Here is a 25658-nt window from a genome sequence, read left to right on the forward strand (position 1 = left end):
GCGCGGACCCCGACGCCGCCCGCGGGAGCCGCCGACGCCCTCTCTCCAGGAGCCCGCGCCGCCTCGGGCCCGCACTCGACCGCGCAGAGAGGCTCCCCGCGGCCGCCCCTGCAGGTAAAGGCGGGGAGGCTGACACCGCGGCCCCGACTTGGGGGGCTCCGAGGGCAGGACCCGGCTATGCTTCCTCCACGACTGGACCAGACAGCTGGGCCGGCCAGACGCCAGGGTGGGGCCGGAATAGAGGACTCAGGCCAGGGGTCTGCGCGCGGATCGGGGAGCCTGTCCTGCTCCCCGCACTTCCTCCCCACCCTGTCCCCTGAGCTGCCTGGGTAGAATCCCAGTTAAAGTCCCCTTCTGCCTTCCTCTCCCAGGAACAGGACCTTCAGTATCAGGCCCTCCGGTTGGGATCCCAGCCATGTGACTCTGGACATGTCACTTCACTTCTGCATCTCACTTCCACCTGTAAAATGGACATAACATAGCCTCCTTCCGGGGTGCAGGAGGAGACAGGGGTGGAGAGCCCCAGGCAAGGGAGCCCCCTCAGCTCCCACCTTCTCTCTCTCCCCTTCTCTGCCATTTTAGGTTTGCTGGCCACCTTCCAGTTTCCCCCGTTTTCTGTCTCAGCACCCAAGTCCCTCTTCTTCTAGGTGCCTTGGCACTTCCTGGCCCCAGGTTCAGCACCTCCCCTCAGCTCCAGACAGACTTGTGGGGTGGGGGGTGAGGGGGCACTTGCCTGGCAAAGAGGGGCTGGGGTTCCAGGGCCCCAGAGCAGCCTCCCTGATATCTCTGCCCTGGGGCTGGAGACACACGGCCTGAGGAGCCCCCCCAGGTGGAGAAATGCTGTTCAGCCAGAGTTGCTGGGAAGGTCTGAGTTTGCTTGTTGAGTGTGTCTGTCCCTGTGTGTGAGCCTATCAGTGTGTATGTTGGTGGGGTTTGAGGGACAGACGAGTGTCCACCAATATGACACAGTTACTGTGAGATGGTCAGTGTGTGAGAACATTCTAGCTTTCTGTCACACAAATGCCACTGACTTCCCTCAGAGCACCCTGGCAACCCAGAAGTCCGTCCTCCTGTCTCATCTTCTGTGCCCGTGTTTGGTGACACGGGTCTGTCCCCTCCTCTCAGTGATCTTAGCAAAGGCCACCCAAGAGCCCAGTGGGCATTGAAAGGCCCCGCAGCTGTGAGGCTGGGATGGCTGGAGGGTTAGGCTGAGCCCGGATAAGGGACTGAGCTAAGATAGTGCTGACGCTATCGGATGGGGGGCCCTTGGCGGACATATTCTAGAGGCAGGAAAGAGGAGCTGGGGGTGTGGGAGAGGGAGCGGGGGGGCGGTGGTCTAGCTCAGGGCAAGCTCAGTCAGGGCATAGATGCTCCCCATGGCCTCCCCCCGGGGGGATGAAAACCACAGACGCTCAAACACACGGTCACCCCAAAACAATACGGTCATATGGTCACACGCAGCTATACTCACTCCTGCAGACAGTCACACACAATCCCACACCGACCCCAGCGTTCATTAGACACATGCAGACATACTCCTTTACCGCAACTGCCGAAATGATGATGGAGAGGCTGTCCCCCAGACTCCTCCAGACGGGACATGGAATATAAGCATGTCCCAGCCAGACACACTCAGACAGGACAACGCGCACACACACACTCACACTCAGACGCACGCTCACGGGGTCTCTCTCTCCTGTTTCGCTATGCCCACCACAGTGAAAATGAGCGTTTCTGCTCTTTGGCTCAGAGAAAGGGGAAAGAAAAAAAAAATGGAAGCAAGTGTGTCTGCTAGCAAGAGGGAGGGGAAGGATACCACCAGGGCTATTAGCCTCAGCCCTTCCACCCACTCTGGGCCGGAGCCAGACAAAAGGTTGGCAGAGCCCTGGTGTGCCTGCCCTACTGCCCCCCCAGCCACTCCTAATCTCCCCACTGGCAGGCACGGGGCTTTCCTTGTAGGGAAGTGGGGCTTCAGATGAGCTGGTCCCATTTGGGACCCGAGGGCTTTACAGAGCTGGCATGGAAGAACCAGAGATGCATAGCAGCCTTTCATACAGTGCCCAGCTGTGGTCTCTTCACTAGTGGGAGATGCCATGCAAGCCAAAATGGGGTGGGGGGCAATCAGAGGAGGCAACACGGAACAGGCGACTTCAGCCAGGGCTTTTAAGGAGGAGAATTTTGACAGGTGCAGGTAGTGGGAACGGTGACTGTGCAGGCTCTCCAGGCAGAGGGAGCAGTATAGGTGAAGGTGTGGAGGTATGGAGGTGCAGACTTCCTTCAGGAGACCTGAGTACTAGAGTACTGTTGGATCAAACAGTACTAGAGTACTGTTAGGGGAGAGAAGGGTGCAGGAAGGACTCAAAACTTTGAGGCCAGATTTCTGGAGTTTTGTCCACTGCCTCAGAATGCTTATGTTCTAGGGGAGCTGGGGAGCGGTGCAATCTGGAAATCACTCTGATTGCTCTGGGGTGGGGGTGGGGGGGATGGCAAGGATGGAGGGGGATGTTGGAGGCAGGGAGACCAGTGAAAAGGCTGGGCAGAGTTTGAGGAGGAAGATGATGAGGGCTGAAGTGGTGTGGTTGTCATGGGGATGAGAGGAAGGAATGGATGGGGAGGGGAGCTACTGGGCTGATTGTCTGTGGGTGAGGGACAGTGAGGGTGAGCCTGAAAATCTTGCACTGGGTAACTGTGGCCTGTCCCTAGAGGAAGCAGGTGAAGGGGAAATGGGGTTTGGACCCTGGAGTCTGATACACTGAGATGGTTGGAAGCTAGGGCTGGGTGTGACCATGAGTTAGGGGTAGCACCTGGGACTGCTCATGTATAGAAATCTGGGTGTGTGTGAAGCCCCATGTGCACCTGTGTGCCAGATGTCAGCCATGGAAGCCATGCTCCCAGGAAGGGAATTCCAGATCCTCTTCTGCCCCGTGCGCCTTTCCAGGGTGGGTGGGGTGTGGACCTCTGACCTTGAGTGGAGGCGGCAGGTGCAGTGAGGGGAAGCACTGGGCTTGGGAGTCAGGCAGACCCTGGGTAAGGGATGTCCCATCTCCTGGACTCAGTTTTCCCATCTGGAGTGGTCTTGCCTGCAGAGTGGTGAGGCATGGTTCCAGGTCACACATGTGATGGGACTATAGCACCTAGAGCTCTCCCCCAGACTCCCGATTCCTTCCACTGCTGTGGTTGGATACTGGGAGGAGACTGGGGCTGCTGGCTGTGCTTTGGACATTTTGAACTCTTGGATATTTTGAACTGGGGGGGTGACTCTCCCCATGCAGCCTGCATGGGGTCTGGAATTCCTAGCTCTTGGAGGGCAGAAGGGGGGTCTGTGTGTGGGTATGGGGGTGGTTAGTGCCTCACCCCCAGCCTGGCACAGCTGGTCCATCTTGTGGATGGGGTTCCCCAGAGGGGAACCTGCCTGAGTCACACAGCAGCCAGGGGCAGAATCGAGGTCAGTATTCTGGGCTCAGAGACCCCTACCTCTCAGAAGCTGCCCTCGCTGCTGGATCCACCAGGGACCAGGGGTGGAGGGAACCTCAGTACCCGAGGTTATCTGATTTCAGTCCCTCTTTCTGTCCCGTTGGAGGAAGGGTAACGATAGAGCTTATTAGGCACCTACTGTGCACCAGGTCTTATGTTTGCACAGTTCATTGTCCTTGTTACAGTTCTGCAAGGCAGGGTAGGTATTCCATTTAACAGAGGGGAAATAGAGGCTCAGAGAAGTCAGTAACCTGCCCAAGTGTCACCACAGCGGAGTGCCAAGTGGGACTCACTCTCAGGCCTGTGCAAAGGCATAGCTTGCGTTCTACCCAGTGACCTCCTAGGGAACTGCTCTCTCCCAGGTTTTTGGTCTTCGTTTGGTGGGGAAAGGAGCGAAAATGTAATTATTGAGTATCTACAATGTGCCAGGCATTTTCATACACGAGGTGTATTTTATTTGAGGGAGGGGGGCATTGGGGAATAGCAGGCAGGGGCTGGTCAGTCCCAGAGAGAGCCCAGGACAGTGAGGGCTGGCACGGCATCTTCTAGTATCTAAGACCCCTCTGTGGTCCCAGGTGGGCCTGGACCTGGTCTCTAGCCTCAGTTCTACCACTGGCTCCTGTGTGACTGCGGGGACTCCTTCTGTGAGTGCCCATAACCCCACCTATAAGATGGGCCTGCAGTGGTGGCCTGGCTGTCCCTACAGACTGTGGACAGGAGAAACCTGGACCGCGGACTGGAGAGGTCACTTTTCCTGGCCTGAAAGACCCCAGGAGACCGCCCCTTTGGTCTTCGTCCCCATCCAGTGTCCACAGCCCTCACTGCCTGGAAGTTCTCCCTTCTGTCTAGCCTCCCTCCCTCCCACCGTGGTGGCTGCTGGCCGCCAAGCAGCTCTGCGTGGGCCCTCCAGGCCACACTCCCTCTGACAGGGCGACCTCGGCTCAGCTCGTGGCAAACATTCTTTTCATAGTTCCTGAAGCACAGCAAATCCGGCTGCTTAGCCAGGAATGCAGAGTCCCCTCCTGCAGCAGCAGGGACTGGGAGGATGGAGGGAGCCTGTGGGGGTCAGGCAGGAGGGGCTGAAGGGAAGTGGAGGACCACCATACACACTGGGTCTCGGCTCAGGGGAGCTGGGCGCTGTCCTCATCAGCTCCAGCCTCACTCGGACAGACTCTTGGACCATCCAGCACTGGCTGAACTCGGGCAAGTGACTTCTCTCTGTGCCTCCATTTCTTCAACTGTAAAACAGGGTTTATAATACTGACTTCACTATTGGGACATATCATGGAGATGATAATTAAAAAAATGATAGTAACTATTTCTTGAGCGTCCCTATATGCCAAGCACTGTTCTAAATCCATTCTATGAAGTTAATTTATTTCATCCTCACCAACACCCTTTGAATTAGGAATTGTTCCTCTTTAATTGATGAAGAAGCTGAGGCACAAGCAGGAGAGATCATATACAAGTAAGAGAGAGGGCTGGGGGATGGACGCGTGCACTGTCAACCCTGTACGATTTCTAAAGTAAGTCTCCCAGCCCAGGGCCTGCCCATGGGAGGGGCTCAGAAAATGGGGCCCTCCCTCTCCATCTCTGGGAGGAACCTTTCATTCATCTCACGGCCATCAGCACCCCAGTTTGGAAAGCTGGAAACAGGAAGCCGGCCTGGGGCTGTGGCCAGCCTCTGTGAGAGCCCTGCAGCCCTCAGAAGCTTGGGGGCAGAGGGAGGGCAGACTGTCCCACCCACATCTGGCCTGGGATTTAGCCGGCAGTGGGCTCTGTGCAAAGGCGAGATGTCACGGGGCTGGGGGCTCAGGGAAGGGATTAGGGAGAGTGGCTAGGAGTGGAGGAGAAGGACACAGTCCCACTGAAGTTGGCTCAGGCCTCACCCTGGCACCCCACCCACCCTGACCTCCCATATTGTAGGACTTAGGGGGCCTTGGTCTGCTGGAGTGGGCTCCTGAGGCCCTTGGGGGAAGCTGCTCACTCTGCTCCCGGTGGTGCCTGTCTCCATGGCTCTGTGGGTTGAGGCGGTGTGGGGCGGTGTGGGGGAGATGCGGGGAGCCGGGCCCCTGGTTGAAGTCCTCAAAAGGGGGTTAGCAATCTCGGGGTTAGGCTGACCTGGGTTCAAAGCCCACCCCCTTTACTTCCTGTAACCTTGGATAATAGATGTCACCTCTTTGGGCCTCAATACCCCTCCTCAGTAAAAAGGGACATCAATTCCTGCCTTGCAGGGTTATGGGAGGGTTTGATAATATAATGCCAGGAGCGTGCTGAGTGCTTTGTCTGGTACGTTGGATTTAGAAATTATTATTAATGGCTGAGATGGATGGAGAAAGGGGGAGCCAGCTTTAGGTGGGCCTGGGGTCTCCAGTTTTTTATTATACATATATTATGGTAACACAGAGACAACATAACATTTCCCATTTTAACCACTTTCAAGGATACAATTCACGGGTGTCGGTTATGTTCGCAATGCTGTGCTACCATCACCACCATCCATTACCAAAACGTGTCTGTCATCTCAGACAGAAGCTCTGTACCCAATAAGCACTAACTCCCCATCCCCCAGAACCCTGTAATCCTCCTTCTCTCTCTCTGGATTTGCATATTCTAGGTATTTCATATACATGAGGTCATAATCGTTGTCCTTTTGTGTCTGGTTTATTTCACTCAGCATAATGTTTTAAGGTTCATGGAGGTTGTGGCGTGTGTCAGAACTTCATTCCTTTTCACGGCTGAATGATATTCCGTTGTATCTATATAACTACATTTTCTTGATCCTTTCATCTGTTGATGGACACCTGGGTTGCTTCCACCTTTTAGTTATTGTGAATAACGCTGTTGTGAACATTGGTGTGCAGATGTCTGAGTCCCTGCTTTCAATCCTTTTGAGCATATGCCTTATTTCATTCAACGTGATGTCTTCATACTTCATCCATGTTGTAGTCTGTACCTGAGCCTTGGTATTTAAGGCATTTCTCAGTCTGATCCCAGCCAGCTCCTCTCACCATAAATTTTCTATCTAGTAGAGAGGTTAAGAACCAAGGCTAAAGGATGCACGGTGGTTCTGTGGTAGAATGTTCCACCTGCCGTGTGAGAGACTCAGGCTGGATTCCCAGGCCAGGCACCTCCCCCCAAAAATGAGCCCAGGCTCTGGAGCCAACAGCCTAGTTTCAAATTCAGCTTCTATCTGTCATGAGCTGTGTGACCTGGGGCTGGTTCCTTTACCTCTCTGGTCCTTGGTTCCCCCATCTGTGAAAAGGGAAGCTGAAGTAGTAGCTACATCAGCGGGCTGTCTTGAGGATTAAATGAGATAACCCGTGCAAACCCCCAGAGCGGCGTCCGGCACATAGTGCATGCACAGTAAGTGCTTGCTATTTTCAGGTCATTTTGTTTATGGGTTTGCTTTGTTTTAATGATCCCTGTCCCCTGTAGGTTCAGGACTTGCCTCTGCTTCCTTGCACAGGCTGTTCCCTCCACTTGGGCTGATTGCTCCCCACCCCCCACCCCCCAATCCCGACCGGTTTAATCCATGTTCATCCTTCAAAGCCCAGATTCGACATAAGTCACTTTCCTTCCCCGAGCCTTGGTGTGGGGGTAAAGGTTGGGGCCAGAGAGGCTGGGGTTGAGCTGGGCTGAGGACCTCCTACCCAGGTTCCATTAGCCAGGCTGGGGCCTCGGGCAGCATCCTCATGACCCAGCCCCCAGGGTCATGGTGCTCAGAATGGCAGCAATGGAGGCAGGGCTCAGCTGAGTCCAGGAGAAGGCCTAGGAGCTGCTGGCTTCAGCTTCTGGCTGCTTTTGCAGCGAGAGACAGGGCCAGGATGTCAGAGTTTCCATGGGAGTGGGCAGAGGCAAGTGAGCAGCTGGAGGAGAGAGTGACGCGGCCGGTAGGCCTCCCTGCCAGGTGGGCTGGCTGGGCGTCCCTTCCCTGTCCTCTCGGGAGTCACGTCTGGGCCTGGACTACAGCTACTGCTCCTCTGTGTACAGCTGTGTGACCTGGACCAGAACTTGGGACATGACCCAACACTGTGTTTGCTTGAGACATAAATGGGGACCCTGAACCACTCAGGGCTCCGGCATCACATTCCCTCCCAGTATCTGTCCATGGCTCCCCTTTGCCTTCCAGAGAAATCCAGGCACAGCGTTCAAGCCTCCTTGCCATGCTGTCCCATCTTGGTCAGCTCCTGCTGGTCTTCCCCAACTCCATGACACTTGTGGCCTTTCCCTGTATCTGCCAAGCTACTTCCTACAGCCTGAAATTTTTTTCTTACATTGTCTGCTTTCCTGACTCCTACTCATCAAGTTACAATGTCCCTTCCTCCATGCAGCCTTCCAGGGGAACTCAAAGTGCAGGTGTGCTCCCTGCTCTGTACTCTCATAGCCCAGAGATCTTTGTCTGATCACTTGCTTGAAGCCCCAGGCCTTTTCAGGGCAGGACTGAGCATGGGGTTGAGCCATTTCTGTGTCCCAAAGCCGGTTCAGGAACCTTGCCAGCAGGGACCGTGGTACATAGTAGGGGCCACCCCAGCCCAGGACCTCACATACAGCAGGGACTTCTCCAGGATGGACTCTAGCACCCAGAAGGGGCTTCCTCAGTCTGGCCCTGAGTCAGGAGGAATTCCACCCTCCCAGGTCCCAGCACCCAGTGGGCACTGCATATGGGGGTGGAATGAATGGAGGTAGGTGGCCAAGTGTGGGGCACACACCCTTGCTCCAGAGGGATGGACACTAGGGCTGGGCCAGTGTTCAAGCAGGGGCTTCTGGGGACTGCAGGTTGAGGCAGGAGGACCCCCCCCCCCCCCGGCTGCTGGCATCTTCCTAACTGTTTCTTTCCTTTATCCTCAGGCCCTGCCTCTGCTGGGACCTTCTGAGGCCCCTCCAACCTGAAAGGTAAGCTGGATTTGGGGTAGGTTCCCTGATATCCAAGGGCTGAGGTCCTTGCTTGCGGCTGTTAAACCTGGCTCCCTCCCCCTGCATTGGAAGCTCCTTGTGCGCTGGGCAGCCCCATGCGCAGCCCCTTTTCTGAGTGACCTCAGCTCCCTGTGGCCTGGGCTTTAAAACCCCGGCCCAACTCGGAAGCAGCTTTCTCTCATTTGTGAACTATTTTGCCCCGACTCCTTGGCGCAGCCCCATGTTTGCTTGGCTGGGCCCGGGAGCAGTGGCCTAGCCATGCTCCCGCCAGTCCCCCTCCCTGCCTAGCCCGGCCCTCCTGCTGCCGCCACTTCACGGGGAAGCTACGGAGGCCCAGGAATCTTGGCAGATGTGGAGAGGCAGCGGGCGACGGGTGGCGCTCTGGAAAAGGGCTACAAATGCGAACCAGAAGGAAGGGCTGCAGGGGAGGCCGTGCCTGGCCTGGCTTGAGGCCTGGGGGTGGCTGGGGCTGGGAGACTCAGGCCCTCGGATGCCCGGGGTATTCTGTCCAGATCAGAAGCCCCAGGACTCTATGGAGAGTGGATGAAGGTTGACATCAGCCAAGGCCTGAGCCCTGTAGTGGGGAAGGGTCAGTTCCCCTGGCGGCCAGTCTGAGGACACATGGCCACCCTGGCTTCTGCCCACTGTCAGGCTGCTTCCGGCTCATCTGCCCCTGTCAGCTGTTCTTACCACTCTGGTTACTTTGTTGCCCTGAGATGCTCCCCTCTGGGAAACAGTGGGGTGTCTAGAGTCTCGGAGATGAGCAGAGACTAGGGACCTGTGATGTGGATTAGGACAGAGCCGTGGTGTCCTTGGGAGAGTCACTTGGCCCCAGTCACCTGTGGGGAGGGAGGTTTGACCCAAGCCCACTCCTGCCCCGAATTGCGAGGGACTCGGGAAGAGCCACAGAGAGAAAGGGGCTTCTTCCCCGTGACCCCTCCAGGTTTGGCTGGAGCTGGAGCACCCAGGCTGCGGAGTGTATGGAGCATCCCCCATGTGCTGAGCCCCAGCCCAGGATAGGGCGGGGGAAGAGGCCAACAGTGGCAGGAAACATTACATTACAAGTGTTGTTCATGCAGCTCGGTGCCCCAGAGGAGAGCTGGGAAGGCTGCTGGGAGGAGGAGGCCTTGGAGCTGGGTCTTAAGTGAGGAATAACATGAGTGCCTGGTGGAGAAAGGCAAAAAGAGTATCCAGGCAGCAGGATCACGCAGGCAAAGGCAAGGAGGCAGGTTCCCGGAAACAGTGAGGTGTTTGGGGTATCTTGATTCGAGGGTGCTAGGGTGGAGCCCAGGGATGCAGTAGGCTCCTCTCCCTCCCTAAGTATGGGTTTTAGTCCAAGGGTGAGTTTGTGGCCCTTCTCCAGGCTGCAGCCACGCCTACCAATGAACCCATGTTATACTCTCCAGCCTGTTAATCTTCAAGTTCCAGATTTGCAGGTTCGTGACACCTCCCCTTAGAAGCCCCCAGGCTTTATTACTCAGACTTTTTCTCTGTTCTCAGCTTGGAATATTCTTACACCCCTACCTCTATGGACATGTTGAACTCTGACTTGTCCTTCAAGCCTCCCCCTAAACTGAGGTCCTCTGTGGTCTGGGGGCCTCACCAGCAAGGGTGAGGGCTGTTGGGCCCTTTGAGTGGAATTGAAGCCTGGTTGGGCAGACAAAGTGGGCAGGGGTTAGCACTCCTGACCTGCCAACTACCTGGTTGATAACGGGACCTCCAGGCAGCTCTGCCCTGGCCTGACCACCTCCCTTCACCCCCCACTCCCAGATTCTAGGCAGCTCTTGGCTTTGGGGCAATCCCTGCCACCTGCAAATTTAAATGGGGGTGGGGAGAAGGAGCAAGCCATGTTAGAGACTCAGAGTGATACAGAGGGATGAAGTGCTCAGCCCATGGGCACTGGGCCCCCGAGTCCCTGCCCGCACCTGTGAGTCTGCGCAGGGCTCACCCAGGGAGGTCAGGGAGTTCTGACTTTGCATGAGCAGGTGTGGACCGTGAGTGCTGGCCTTCTGGAGGGTTCTTTCAAGAGACTAACAACCAGGCATTTATAGAGATTGGAACTCAAACAGGCATCTAGGAGCAAGGACATAGGCGAGGACAGAGAAAGACCAACAGAGACATAGTGATGGGCAGACAACGTGGGGCACAGAGATGCTTGAGACACATAAGCAGGCTGGATTCAGCAATGCAGGGATGTGCAGGAAGCGAGCCCTCCCAGGCATGGGGCACACCCAACGAGGCCTCCACGGCAAGCTCGTCACCTGCTGCCCCTTTACACATGCAACTTTTTAAAAAATTTTTTAAGTTTTTTTCAACATAACATACAAACACGAACATTCTTACCTATGATCATTCCATTCTTTTTTTTGTTTTGGAATTAAGACTTTGGGTCTGATTTTACCCTTTATTGGGAATAAAGAGCAACATTACAATTTAGGATCATCAAATGACAAACTCGGTGAGTGCTGACCACGAACTTGGCCTGAATTCTGGGAGTTACATTTTCCAGTTCAGGGCATAGCAGAGTGAACATGTGCAGGATCTTCTCCCAAGGAGGCAAGAAGCATATTACTCAGCCCCCAAAAGGAATGTGGCTCCTGGGAAGTAAGTACCAGGCCTGATAAACCATCAGTGATCTTCATTACAGCAAATCAGGACATCCAATTTTTCAAACTAATTGTAGGCAGAAGAGAGAATAAGTCCAGACTGACTTATAAATTGATCTGGATGACTACTAAAATGTCCTCCATTCCCGACTCAGCAAAATCTTCAGAGTGACTGTTGGAGCAAGGAACCTTTCATATGCTCCCAGTTATTATATAGTGCATAGAGGCTGGTAAGTGTCAGTCCTGCTAAACCACCTCGTGCTATCCCCCGAAGACCACCTGTACATTTGTACAACATGCCTGTCATGGTTCCAGCCGCCACTGTGTTAAGGTCATCTTCTGCACCTCGTGTCTTCTCGATGATGACACCAAATGCACTATAGAGCAAAGCTAGAGAACCTAGAGTATTAGCCCAAAGTGCCCCTTGCCTGGTCACCATATTCAAAATCTGTACATTTCTTGGTTTCGACCAGGCCATGGTTTGGGTTTCCTTCAATCCTAGTCGTAGACCATTCATTGCCCCAAATGCAGCCCCTGTCATGCAACACCCTCCAATAGTAAAGAAGGCAAGTTCAAATCTGCCCCGGGTTTTGTTAGCTCCAGTAGGTAAAATAAACTCATCTGTATCCTGCACAAGATAGCGAGGATCCACATTTAAATAAGGAGACAGAGGGTTCATACCAGTTAAAGGAACGCCGGCCAAATCCGCATGCGAGTAGCCCGCTCTGCCGGCTCCGAAAAAGGGGCCAAGCCCCCCGTAGTTTTGTTTCCGCTTCCACCGCCGCCCTCCATGGTGTGCCTGCGCCTGCTTCCAGCCGATGCCTCAAGCCGGGGTCGTCCGCTCGGCCGTTGCACCTCACTAACCGCGGGGAGACCCGCGTTGCCACCGCCTCCTTCACACGCTCGATCATTCCATTCTTGATATATAATCAATAACTCACAATATCATCACATAGTTGTATATTTATCTCCATGATCATTTCTTAGAACATTTCCATCAGTTCAGAAAAAGTAATTTACAAAAAAGAAAACAACTCATACATACCATACACCTTATCCCTCCCACTCATTGACTGCTAGTATTTCCATCTACCCAATATATTTTAGCCTTTGTTTCCCCTATTTTTTTTCTATACCCCTTACCACTTCCTTTCATTGATCACTAGCATGTCAATCTACTAAATTTATTTTAACATTTGTTCCCCCTATTATTTATTTTTAATCCCTATGTTTTACTCATCTGTCCATACTGTAGATAAAAGGAGCATCAGGCACAAGGTTTTCACAATCACACAGTCACACTGTGAAAGCTATATCATTATACAGTCATCTTCAAGAAACATGGCTACTGGAACTCAGCTCTACAGTTTCAGGGACTTCCCTCCAGCCTCTCTAATACACCTTAACTAAAAACGTGACATCTGTTTAATGCGTAACCTCCAGGAAAACCTCTCGACTCTGAAATCTCTGCCACTGACACTTTATTTTGTCTCATTTCACTCTTCCCCCTTTTGGTCGAGGAGGTTTTCTCAATCCCTTGATGCTGAGTCTCAGCTCATTCTAGGATTTCTGTCCCACGTTGCCAGAAAGGTCCACACCCCTGGGAGTCATGTCCCACACAGAGCTGGGGAGGGCGGTAAAGTTTGCTTGCTGACACCCACAACTCTTCACTCCTCCTGGTGTGTGTCCCTCTGATTGTTGGTCCCAGGGCCTTGCTGGGCCCTCATGGGGCTCTCTGCCTGGTCTAGCCCCTTCATCCTAATGGGTTTGCATGTACCGACTCGAAAGTAGGCCTCTCCTTCCAGGAAGCCACGTGAATTCCAGCATTCGTAGCTGGAATTTATCCTGTCAGCGCTAGGGAGCCACTGAGAATCCAAAGCAGGGGAGGACCGTGGGCAGAGCTGTGCTTTACAGAAATCGGTCACCTAGAGCAGTGCTGCCCGAAGCATGGACCGTGGCAGGCAGGGTCAGCGTCACCTGGGAGCTTGTTAGAAATGCGAATGTTGGGTCCCACCCTGCACCTATGGAGTCAGCATCTCCCGGGGTGGGGCCCAGGGAACCTATGTTTGACAGCCACCTCCCCCCCCAAGATGGTTCTGGTTCAGGCTAAAGTGTGAGGCAGTATATATAGGACGCCCTGAGGGAAACCGAGAAGCTGGGGGCTGAGGAGAGACTTGTTCATGGACTATTATGATATCCCAGGGGAGGATTTGGCAATTTAATTTACAAAACTAGTACTGAGTAGCTGGGATATGCCAGGCACTGGGCTCTGTGCTGGGAGAGTACAAGATCTGTCTTAAGCAGAGGCAATCAGGAAGGAGATGAAGTAACAAATATGAAAACTGTAGAGGAGACCAATTCCATAGGTTTGGATTGGGGGTTTGAGAGGAAAGAAAGTAAGGCTGCCATATACAGTTGCATGGACTGGTTACTACACAGGGCATCCAGGAAAATAGCGGATGGGGGCTGAGTCTGTGGAAGGAGGAAGTGCGTTTTCTAATTGCACCAGAGCATGGTATGGGTTAGATTCCTTAGTGCCCTGTAAGGAAGGAAGGGTCGGAATTCATGCCCAGATTTCTGGCCTGGTCACCTGGGCGAGCCGAGCTGGGTACCTGGGGGTGGGGGTGGGGGAACAGTCTGAGTGGTGGTATTGAAGGGACAGCCACAGGGGGATGTTCAGCTGATAGTTGAAGCAAGTCGGGCTCAGGAGGGTTTGTAGCTGAAGATGGATGTGGGAGTCCTTGGTGATGCCAGCTCTCGTGGGAAAAGCATCCGGAGAGGAGAGATGAGGCCTGTGCCAGCTACTTGGGGCAAGCCTGGGTCTGCAGGGTGGTAGAAGAAGGAAGCAGAGAAGAATCTGAAGGACAGCAAGGTGACAAGGTGGAGTTCAGTGCGGGGGAGAAGGGGCCACCTAGGTGGGTGGTGGAGGGCGGAGCCAGTGGCAGGTGGGGGTCGTTATTTCAAGAGGTTGCCTGAGAAGGGCCCGGAGGGAGGTGGGGGTGGGCTGGGGAAAGAGCAGGCTGGGCTTATGTGGCCATGTGGGTGGGGGTGGGGGGAGGGAAGGGTGAGTGTCAATAGTGTGAGGCCCCCTGTCCCCAGGAAAAGATGTGGGGGAAGGCCTGGGCCTCGGGGAAGCAGAACCCCCTTCAGGAAGGGGGCAGGAGAGGGCTTTCCAACCTCCCTGAGTTAGGAGGGGGGGGGTTGGTGTGCTCAGGAACCCCGGAGAAGCCTGGAGCAGCTGGACAGGGGGGGTTGGGCAGCATGACTGGGGACAAGGAGGGCAGCTCTCTCAGACCCACAGTTTGGAGATGGAGGAGGCCTTTCCTCCATCCTAGTCCTGAGCAGGTTGTGTGCTCCCTACCCTTTTGGCAGCAAATCACCTAAGGTGTTTTTGTTTTTGTTTTGAAGCAATAGAAGGGGAGATGTTGCTCTGTGCCAGGAGGGATTGCTGTTAGACTGAAGAGAGGACTTCCTGGCCATCAGGGATGCAGGACCCGGCAGCATATCTAGAGGGGCTGGTGGCTCAGATAATCTTAGTTACTCCTTATATAGATGAGGATACTGAGGTTCGGAGAGGTTAAGTTACTTGCCCAAGGTCACACAGCTGCTAAATAGCTATAATGGGATGCGATGGGATGGGGTGGGGTGACTGCCTAGACCTAGTAGGAGGGCCTTAGGGCCTCAGGGCTGGGCTCCTAATAATAGGGAGAGCCTAAGCAAGAAATGCTGCTCACCTGTCAAGGAGAGAGAGAGGGCCAGAGAGAGAAATGGAGTCAGGACCAGAGACCCAGAGAGAGAGCAGAGAGCAAGGCTGGGTGAGTGAGGAGACAGGAGGCACTGGGAGAGCACGCGGGACAGCCGGATCCCGCAGAAATGTCTCCACAACAGGAAGCGTCTCATAACATACCTGTGGTTTGGCCAGGCCCCGGGGCTGCCCAAGCACTCTCTACTGCTCCCTCAGCTGCAGCCGCCGCGTCTGGGGTGGGGGGGCGGCTTGGAGCAGCAGGAGGCTGCGCCAGGCTGTGTTCCATCCACCCGCCCCTGAGGGGGGGCTGCTGGGGCCTCCTTGCCAAGCCTGGGCTGCCCGGGCCATGCCAGCCACACTCCTGCAGGCCCAGTGGGGGTGGGAGGCGGGGGCTCCAGACCCCCTCCTTTAGGCCTGCAGGCCTCCCTTTTAATTTGGACCTCTAATAGCACATCTGTGAAATGGGATGGGATGTGGGCAGGTTTTTAAATTCCATGGGATCACCTGGACCTCCTATGTCAGTTGCCCTGGGTCCGGACCCTTGAGAGGTGGGCTTTTGGGATGGGCCACTGACGGCTGGTGCCCCTTGCCCTTCCCTCAGCCATGCTGCTGGGACCCATCTGTCCCCACCCTCTTGGTTCAGAGGCCCTGGAGCACCCCCCATTCTCTGCCAGTCTCCCTGGCCTCCCCGGGAGGAGGCCCAGGCTGCCACAGAAACACTGACTTGGACAAAATGCTGTTTTACGGGGATTTGTTGAAAAGGGGGGGGGAATCTGCGTTAAGGACTTGCAGCTGTCCAAACACTGTGTCTACCCCGCCGCCGCCACAGCTCAATCCCCTGAATCAGCGTCTCCTGTATGTGTCCTACCTCGGGCCCCGGGCCCCTGCCAGCCCAGCCCCTTTCTAGCTACCCTGGCTCCTGCTTCTGCCTCCCGAGAGGTCACGGGGCGGGGGGTGGGGCGTGATGGCCCCCCTTGCTTGGCTTCGAGGCCGCTCTCGGCCACCATTCCCCGTGGTGAAAACGAGGAACAAACGGCTGAGCAGTTCTGTTTGCCTCTCTTCCCGGAGCTGGTCAACTCAGCTCAAGTTCTCCATTGACTGAGGCCGAGGGAAAGCGCCGTCTCTTCTGTTCTGGCCAGGATGAGTCCCTCTGGGCCTGGGAAAGGGGCGCCCTGGGCGGGTCCGACGTGGGCCTGTGCGAAATATGGGGAAGGGACTGAGCTGTTGGTATCGGTTTGCTCTGCCAATTAGTCAGTGAATTAGCTCGTCAGACACTCTGAGCGTCGCTGTGTGCCCGCAGGGGGCTGTGCTGGGCAGGGGGTGGCAGGGAGAGCAGGCAGGGGAGCTGCAGAGAGAAATAAAAGCCACCATGGGGACCCTCAGCCCCGGGGAGCCCAAGGCAGGCCTCCGATAGGCGGCCCAGGTGTCTAAGGATCAGGAAGCATTAGCCAGGTGGAGAAGCAGGAGGGGCAACAGAATGCGCCAAGGGCTCAGGGAGCCCCAGGAGGCTGGGAGGGGAGGGGGAGGAAAGGGGGCGACATTGAAAGGGGAGGCAGGTGGGTATGCGGCCCAGAGGCCTCCAGGCACCCTTGGCTCTGAGGGGGTTGGGGAAGGCCCGACCTGTTCCACTTGGGTTGCCTCGTTACACAAGTCCAGGGGTGTCGCTTCTTTTTGCAGCCCCTCGATCAACACACCCCTTTGCACCCCCGTTTGCTCACATCTGCACCCTCCCCCCCCCACCTCCACCTGGCCTGGTGCATGCATGCTGGCCCTGCTGTAACAGGGAGCTGGAGTAGTTCTTCCCTTGTCAGACCCATGGGCTGGGTGGCTTGGGCTTGCCTCTCTCCCTCCCCCTCCCCCACTCCTCCATTTTGCCCCCCCCCCACTCCCCCCATGGCAGAATGTCATCATGGGCAAGAGTTCATGAGCGACAGCTGCTGCTCAAGCCTGGTCCCACCGCTGCGGCCACAGCCAGGTACATCTCGCTCTCCTTCTTTGAGCCTCAGGACTCGGGATACCAATGGCGCTCCTTTCTCAGGGCTGCTGTGGGGATTATGTCACATATTAACCGGAAAGCCTCTCTGAGGGAGGCTGGCGGGTGGCCGGCACTCAGCAGCAAGTCTGTGAGCCGTCACCCTCATCCAGGTGCTTGTCGCCCACCCCCAGGACACCTGCCCTGGGGCCCCGCATCAGGGCCCTGCTCGCCTCCGGGGGAGTGGGGGGGTTGCAGGCTGGATGGGGTGAGCTCAAGGGGCCACGCAGGCAGTCAGGGCAACTTCCTAGGTAATTAAGAAGGGATGAAAGGTGGGGAGCTCACTGGTGGGGCTCCCAGCTAGACTTGGGGTGCCCTGCAAGGGCTCCGCTGCAGTCCTCCTCGCCGTAGCACCCTCAGTGAGGCCTCAGTGCAGACTGGGAAGACTCCCCAGAGGCAGGGCTGTCCTGGGTTGTCTTGGGGCGGGTGTCATGCCCCTGGCCTTTGGTACCCTTGACCTGAAGCGACTCACTTCCCTCCTGCTTGCTGCTGCCCACTTGGCCCCCTGCACCTGTTCCCCCATCGCCGCTCTGAGTTCCCCTTACCCCAGTGGCCCCCGCAGTGCAGGGGGGGCGGGGGGCGGAGGCCCCAGCGGTAGGCTGCCTGGCTCTGGGTTATGATCAGGAGGTTTATAGCATGTGACCTCACTCCAGGTTCCTGATCTCCAAAACTGATAACACAATATCTGCCACACGCAGTTGTGTGGGGAGTATGCGGAAAAGACTCTGGACAGGGCCTGGCAATGTGCTGTATCAGCATCACCCACGCTTAGACCACGGCCTCATGGGCTCCTGGCCTCAGTCCCATCAGACGAGGCAGGTGGCCCAGGGCGAAGGCGGGCTTGGGAGAAAGCACTGATACTTCCGGGTCCAGCTGGCCTGGGTGAGATTCTGAGCCTGGGCTTTGTTTCTGCATCTATAAAATGTAGGAGAATAATCGCTTGAGCCTCATGGACTCATGGAGAAGATTAGGTGAGAGGAAGCCAGCAAAGCCCTGAGCGTGGGCCTGGCATGTAGAACCCTATAACTGTTCTGTTGAGGCTCAGAGAGGTTAAGTCCTTCCAAAAGTCACAGAGCAGGTTGTTGGCGGAGCTGGGATTTGAACCTGGGAGCTGGATCAGCAGCTCCTTGGATCTTCCCCAGAGCCCAGCATTCATTCTTGCAAAGCTCCATGTGGTACTGAACCTGGAGGGACTGTGAACTGCAGCCCCAGCCCAGCCCCAAGGAGGGGTTTGCTCCTCATGTGCAGCCCCAGGTGAGCACACCCACCCCACACTCACCCATTGCCAGGCACAGCTGCAGAGAGCCCTTGGGTGGGGTGAGGGGAGCTCAGAGCAGGAGTGCAAGGGCAAGTGGGACTTTCCCTGGATGTGAAGCAGCCCTGAGAAACAAGCACTCTTATCTGCCCCCCATTTAAAAAAATATACATACTATACAATTAACCCATTTAAAGTATACAATGCAAAGGTTTTAATATATTCACAGAGTGCAACCGCCACCACAATCAATTTTAGGACATTTTCATCTCCTCAAAAAGAAACCCCTTACCTATGAGTAGTCACTCCCTGCTTCCCCTAACCCAGCCGCTGGGATACCTCTGGCAACTACTAATCTACTCTCTGTCTCTACAGATTTGCTTATTCTGGACATCTCATACGAATGGAATCATACCATATGTGGCCTTTTGTGTCTGGCTTCTTTCACTTAGCATAATGTTTTCAAGGTTCATCTGTGTTATAGCATGTCTTAGCTTGCTCTTTTCTTTCCTTTTTTTTTCCTTGAATAATCCATTGTGTGGCTATTCCACCTTTTTATTTTATCCCTTCATCAGTTGATGGGCATGTGGGTTGTTTCCACTTTCTGTGTATTATGAATAATGCTCCTATGAATACTAGAATATGTTTTTGTATGCACATGTTATCTCATTTACAGATAACTTAGGCTCCCAAGAGTGGAAATCTCTTGCCCAAGCTCCCCCAGCTTGTGAGTGGCAGATCAGGGTGGCTGTAATTCCTCAGCCTATGCTTTCCCCCGAGCCAGGCCTAAAAAATGCTGTGACAAGGATAGGCCCGGGGCTCAAAGGAATGAGAAGTTAACTGACAGAAGGCTTCATGGGGGAAGAGGTGACAGCTTCTCTGGGCCTTGAAGGATGAATAGGAGTTTTCAGGAAGGCAAAGAGGGGAAAAATATTGCTGGCAGAGAAACAGCAGGTGCGAAGGCCCCGAACTGTGAGCTCCCCTAATGTTGGGGAGCTGTAAGGAGTTCTGTGTTACTGGGGCAAAGGGTTGGGGGTTGGGGGAGTTCAGAGAAAGAGGTAGTGGGAGCAGTGGGTAATGGGCTGGAGACACAGGCACAGATTAGATTTAAAAAGGTCTCAAATACCACACTATGCATCATGGATGTGATCCTTAATTAGTGCAGTGGGGCGCTTGGAAGGGCATCAGCAGAATTGGGAGTCAGACCCAAGTCAGATCCCAGTTCTTTGTGATTTTTGCTTTAGCTTTCCCATCAGAAAGTGGGAATACTACCTCATTAGGATGTCGTGAGGGTGAAATGAATTCATATATCTGAAGAGTACTTGTCAGCTAGCTGGTGGTAGTGTGGGTTATCTAAGGGGTTTTTGCAGGGGGTTGCCAAGGTCAGACTGGTGCTTTGGAAGGTGGGTCTGGCTGCAGAAAGTGACGGGCTGGGGGAGGCAGAGAGGAGGCTGTGGTCCAGGTGAGGCCATGGCCCAGGGAGGTGGCGGTAGGGATGGAGAGCCATGGGTGGATTGGGGAGAAGCTGCGGAGGTAGCTCTTGTGGACTATGGGAATTGCTTGAGAATGACATTTACATCTGATCATCTTTTTGAGGACCCCTGGGCCTGGTGTCAGACCAGCTGGGGACTGGTGTGTGATGGCCCCTCTCTGTTCCTCCTGACAGCACACGTGCAGACGCCATGCGGGGGACTCCGGCGCGCCTGTCTCTGCCGCTGCTGCTGCTGGCGCTGGGGAGTGGGCTGCGTGCCGCCGCTGGTGGCGGGGCTGGTGGGGCTGCTGGTTACGTCCCCATGAAGTACGCGCAGCCCATGCACAAAGGACCTGTGGGACCACCCTTCCGTGAGGGCAAGGGCCAGTACCTGGGTGAGCATCTCCACCCCGCGGCACCTCGAACCACCCCTGACCCCAAACCCCAGCCTCCTCCCCGGCCTCCATCAGATCATCCCAGGCCCCCGAACCTTCATCACAGCCCCACAATCCCCACCAAAGATCTCCCCACCCCCACTTTTCTTCCTTACGCTGGGCCAGGGCCTCCCATCCCTAGAGTACCTGGAAATGGGGTGCAGATGGCTGGCAGAGGTGGTCTTCAGATGGGGGCGGAGGAGGGTGGGGAGGCATTTGGGAAGTGGGACTCCCACTGGCCCTGGGCGGGCTGCTGCTGCCACCTGGTGGTTATTTCCCAAAAGGACATACAAGGATGAGAGTCTCACTCTCAGTTCATGGATAACCCCTGGCCTGGAGAGGTTTGGTGCTGGAAGCCCTGGGTGAGGCCACCCTGCAGGCCCCCAGATGTCCCCAGGGACACCCCCAAACGCCATCTTCTATGATAGCAGGGAGGGGTGTGCGGAGAGTGGGAGACCAGGGAGTCGTTTTCATGAGCAGAAACAGAACCTTGTACCCCAAGGTACCCCACCTAGTGTTGGGAAATGGGTCCCCTGCCCCACTGCCTTGACCCCTGACATCCCTCCCATCTCTCTTTCTCAGAAATGCCTCTGCCATTGCTGCCGATGGACCTGAAAGGAGAGCCCGGCCCCCCTGGGAAGCCTGGGCCTCGGGGGCCTCCTGGCCCTCCTGGCTACCCAGGAAAACCAGGCACTGGGAAGCCAGGGCTACATGGGCAGCCTGGCCCTGCTGGCCCCCCTGGCTTCTCTCGGATGGGTAAGGCTGGTCCCCCAGGGCTCCCAGGCAAGGCTGGGCCACCAGGGCAGCAGGGGCTTCAGGGGGAGCCAGGGATACGAGGGGACCAGGGCCTCCGGGGACCCCCAGGACCCCCCGGCCTTCCTGGCCCCTCAGGCATTGCTGTCCCTGGAAAACCAGGGCCCCAGGGGGTGCCAGGGCCCCCAGGATTCCGGGGGGAACCAGGTCCCCACGGGGAGCCTGGGCCTCCGGGTGATCGAGGCCTCAAGGGGGATAATGGGGTGGGTCAGCCAGGGCTTCCAGGGTCCCCAGGATTGGGGGGTGCTCCTGGACCTCCTGGCCTCCCTGGTCCAGCTGGCGTAGGCAAACCAGGTCTGGATGGGCTCCCTGGGGCCCCTGGGGACAAGGGTGAGTCTGGGCCTCCTGGGGTGCCAGGCCCCAGTGGGGAGCCTGGGGCTGTGGGCCCAAGAGGGCTCCGTGGAGTGGATGGTATAGGGGTGCCAGGGCCAGCAGGGGTGCCAGGGCCACAGGGCCCATCAGGGGCCAAAGGGGAGCCAGGGATCCGGGGTGCCCCTGGCTTAATAGGCCCCACTGGCTATGGGGTGCCAGGACTGCCAGGCCCCAAGGGGGACAGGGGCCCAGCTGGGGTCCCAGGGCTCCTGGGGGACAGGGGCGAGCCAGGCGAGGATGGGGAGCCAGGGGAGCAGGGTCCACAGGGTCCTGGGGGCCCTCCTGGACTTCCTGGGTCCGCAGGGCTCCCTGGCAGACGTGGGCCCCCTGGGCCTAAGGGGGAGGCAGGAGCTGGAGGATCCCCAGGAGTGCCTGGCATTCGGGGTGACCAGGGGCCCAGTGGCCTAGCTGGGAAGCCTGGACTCCCAGGAGAGAGGGGGCTTCCTGGGGCCCATGGGCCTCCCGGACCAACTGGGCCCAAGGGGGAGCCAGGTTTCACAGGTCGTCCTGGGGGCCCAGGGGTGGCGGGGGCTCTGGGGCAGAAGGGTGACCTGGGGCTCCCTGGACAGCCTGGTCTGAGGGGCCCCTCAGGAATCCCAGGACTTCAGGGCCCAGCTGGGCCCATTGGGCCCCAGGGTCTGCCTGGACTGAAGGGTGAAGCAGGCCTGCCAGGGCCCCCTGGAGAAGGGAAGGTGGGGGAACCCGGCATAGCTGGGCCCACGGGTCCCCCTGGGGTTCCTGGCTCCCCAGGACTCACAGGCCCTCCGGGGCCTCCAGGGCCTCCTGGCCCCCCTGGTGCCCCTGGGGCCTTCGACGAGACTGGAATTGCAGGTCTGCACCTGCCCAACGGTGGCGTGGAGGGCGCTGTGCTGGGCAAGGGGGGCAAGCCGCAGTTTGGGCTGGGAGAGCTGTCAGCCCATGCCACGCCCGCCTTCACTGCCGTGCTCACCTCGCCCTTCCCGGCCTCGGGCATGCCTGTTAAATTTGACCGGACTCTCTACAATGGCCATAGCGGCTACAACCCAGCCACTGGCATCTTCACCTGCCCGGTGGGTGGTGTCTACTACTTTGCTTACCATGTGCATGTCAAGGGCACCAGCGTGTGGGTGGCCCTGTACAAGAACAATGTGCCAGCCACCTACACCTACGACGAATACAAGAAGGGCTACCTGGACCAGGCGTCCGGCGGGGCCGTGCTCCAGCTGCGGCCCAACGACCAGGTCTGGGTGCAGATGCCCTCAGACCAGGCCAACGGCCTCTACTCCACCGAGTACATCCACTCCTCCTTTTCAGGATTCCTGCTCTGCCCGACATAACCACGGGGGCCCTGCTGCTCTAGCCTTCTCTTTAGTGGTAGAGAGACTTTTTTGGTTATGAAGAACCTCCAATTAATGAAAAAAAAAAAACAAAAAAAACCCAAAGGCTGAACAGAGGCGGCTGTGGCCTTGGCCAGAAGAGACTGACTCGTGCTCTCCCTCTCCATGCTGGCTGGGATGGTTTCTGGAAGAGGCTGGCCTGAGTTTCTCTCTCCAAGTGTCTGGGCAGCGTTGGGATGGTGTCCCCATTCCTGGCCCACCTGGTTTGGAAGCTGGGCCCCAGGACACGCAGCCCAGCTGCCCTGTCGGGAGTCCTGGGCTCTGGATGTGGCCATGAAGGCTGCTGCTCCTTCAGCGTGGAGTAGGGGGGACTGAGCGCCCCCATCCACCCGAGGCACACTCCCAAGCACTGCCCTTCCTGCTGGCTCCCGGATGGCACCTGCTCACGGGATGGAGCATGGCCTCTTTCACAGTCTTTGGCTGGGGCGTGTCTGGCTCTCCTGGGACTTTAGGCACATGATGATGGGTTTGTTTAGTTTTGTTTCCCTCCAGGGAAGAGGGAGAGGAGGGAAATCATTCAGGTGGCCTACAGTGGTGCTAGTGGTGATGCTGCGGCATCAGGCCTGCCCATGCCGGGTATAGTGTATGGCCCTCTCTGCAGGTGACTGGAAAGGGACAACCCCCTTTTGCTTCTCCAGCTTTAGCCACAGAGGGGGAGGGCTGTGGACCTGGGGCAGGATGGCAGCTCTTCAACCCCCTGTCCATCTCCTGTGCTGCCTCTACCAGCTCTGGCTCTATGCAGCGTAAGGACAGCCACACAGGCCCTAGGGACAGCCATGGGCCAGAAAGATCAGACCCTGGGAGGTGTTTGGTGCAGACCTTGGCACAAGGTGCCAAACCCAAGTGCTCCTCCTTTTGTTCCCTTTCACCTGCTGGAGGGTGAGCTGATTTTCTCATACAGAATTGGAAGGGGATCCTCGCAACCCCCGACACAAGTATCCCCAAGGCAGGAAGCCGCCTGTTTGGCCTGCTGAACAAGGTGCACGCAAGTTTGGGGAGGAGGAAGACTCCTGCTTGCTTCTCCTTAATAAGAACCGTCTGGCGGTATGTGTGTGTACCAGAGGGCTTAATCTGTAGGGGCTTCCTCTCCTTCCACCCTCTGGTTCCAATTTCCTGTTCTAAGCAGTATTAAGGCCCAGGAGGCTTATGGCTGAGAGAAAGGGTGCCAACAGACCCCTCTGGAATGAGTTGTTTCTGCCATTTTCCCCTGTCAGTGCCCCCCTGCAGGAAATAGGCAGGATCCTCTTCCCACCCCCTCAGCCCTTGGTTCAGGCTCAGTGTGGATAAAGCTGAGCAGATGAGGTCAGGGGTGGGAGGAGGGGGAAAGGAAGGCAGACATTCCTGTCCATGCAACAATGGACAGTTTCCCAGTGGCTCAAGGCGTCTCCCTCAGCCCTCACCAGGCTGACCCACTTCTGCGTATCAGGTGTGCACCGGGGTCATCTGACGTGAGATCTTGCTGAACTGCTGCAATTCTGGCCAACTTCAGTGTCCACGTTGAAAAAATGGAGGGTGAGCGCTGACTCTTGACACGCTGAGCTGTGGTTCCCTTGGGCCCCTTGCCATCCTCCTCCCCTGCCCACAACTTCTTGAAACAAAGCCGACTATGTGATGGCTCATTTTAACTTTCAAAAGGAGAAATGAAAGCCCAAATCTGCTCAAGCAGATTTTAAGGAAAGGTATTGGCTGGGGTTCTTGACATTTCTTGTTCCCCAACACTGAAGAGAACTAGTGAAGGAAAGTCTCAAGCTCTACCTGGTGGGGACCCTATGATCAACCTCCTCCTTCTCTCAGTCAAATGCAGCATGTGCAGCTGACGTTGTAGGGAGGGGTTTGATTGGCAGGAACTACTCTGCTCCTAGGGGCAGACCAGAGAACCAAGAGTACCAGGGAAGGCAGAAAAAGGACTTGTTCAGAGCTGAGTTTCTGCCAAATTTTATTTCTGAAGCCTTTAGGGAGATGTGGTTGGCATTTCTGAAATGTTTATGGGATTTTATTTCCAGGTGCCTACTTAACTGACTAGCTTTGGTAAAGTGTCAGGTTTTAACTATGAAAACTTAACCTTGTGCATTTTTATATTCTGATCCTTTTTTTTTTTTAAAGATTTAAGTTTAAATGTTTGCCATTAATAATTCACAACTTGGTATAGGAAGCTTAGTTCTCTACATACCTATTCTGTGCCCTGTATCAGCAGATTTGGGAAAAATGCACTTGGGAGTCAAAGAAATTGGGACTTCTTTTTGAAAAGAAAATCAACAGTATTACTGTATTGATAAAACCTCAATAAAACCTTTGTATAAAACAGCACTCTGATGAAAGTAACATTGATGCAGAGGTATCTCAGGCCTCTGCATTTCCCAGGGCACCCAGGGTGTTCTCTGGGGCTCTTTTGCATGCCCACTCTCAAGCGGCATGTATTCCTCCCCAGCTCCACAGGGCTGGGCTCTGTCAGCGCCACACCAGCAATGCTCTGTGATCCCAGGCTGCTGAGGCTCTGCACCAAGTAAACCCTGAGAGTCATTTTAAGAAACCAAAGGCAGGCAGTGGCTAGAGCTGGGAGAGATGGATCACGCTTCCCTGGAACATTCCTGCAAGCTCTCAGGGGTAGTGGAGCATGACAGCCAGCTCAGGATCCCAAGGTTCAAATTGCAACATCTGATACAAATTATAAATGAAACTTTGCTCCTGAAGAGGGGGTTAGTGCCAGGCCCAACGCTGAAGGCAGGGCTGGGGGTGCTGTCCTAGGCAGAAGGCACCTGTTTCACAGCCCACGGTACTCAGCAGCTTAGGGACCTGGCACAGCAGACCTGAACAGTTCATGTCCTGAAAAGTCCTGTGGGGTACCCCATCCTGGCTAAACCCCACCTTCGCTGGGAGCAGACCTGCCTGAGAGTCCCGAAACCTAGGCTAGCCGTAGAGCTGCTAACGCTTCTCTTCCACTGAGGCCGGGAAAGATGCTCAGAGAATATCACTGTAGTTTGAAGGGACATGTCCCCTATCTTTCAATTCTCCTTTTCTCATGATGGGTATTGTGGAAAACTTCTTGTGGGAAAAGGCCTTTGACAGCAGCCCAAGCTACAGAATGAGGCACACAGCACTCAGGACATTCTGAGCTGACGTACCCACTCCATCCATAGGTTGACAGCCTGGTTTCACATTCCAG

At 55.9% G+C, this 25658-nt stretch overlaps 1 protein-coding gene and 1 pseudogene across 1 annotated transcript; one reads left to right on the forward strand and one right to left on the reverse strand.

Moving 5' to 3' along the window:
* On the forward strand, positions 1-24936 carry COL8A2 (collagen type VIII alpha 2 chain). The gene is made up of 4 exons (XM_077150301.1): positions 1-114; positions 8326-8370; positions 19696-19895; positions 20517-24936. Exons 3-4 carry the CDS (start codon positions 19712-19714, stop codon positions 22433-22435), a joined length of 2103 nt encoding a protein of 700 aa, XP_077006416.1. The 5' UTR covers positions 1-114; positions 8326-8370; positions 19696-19711; the 3' UTR covers positions 22436-24936.
* LOC143663783 (mitochondrial import inner membrane translocase subunit Tim23 pseudogene) lies at positions 10760-11920 on the reverse strand (annotated as a pseudogene).
* Positions 24937-25658: the final 722 nt, after the last annotated feature.

This window comes from Tamandua tetradactyla, chromosome 2, assembly GCF_023851605.1.
Source record: "Tamandua tetradactyla isolate mTamTet1 chromosome 2, mTamTet1.pri, whole genome shotgun sequence".
Lineage (NCBI taxonomy): Eukaryota > Metazoa > Chordata > Mammalia > Pilosa > Myrmecophagidae > Tamandua > Tamandua tetradactyla.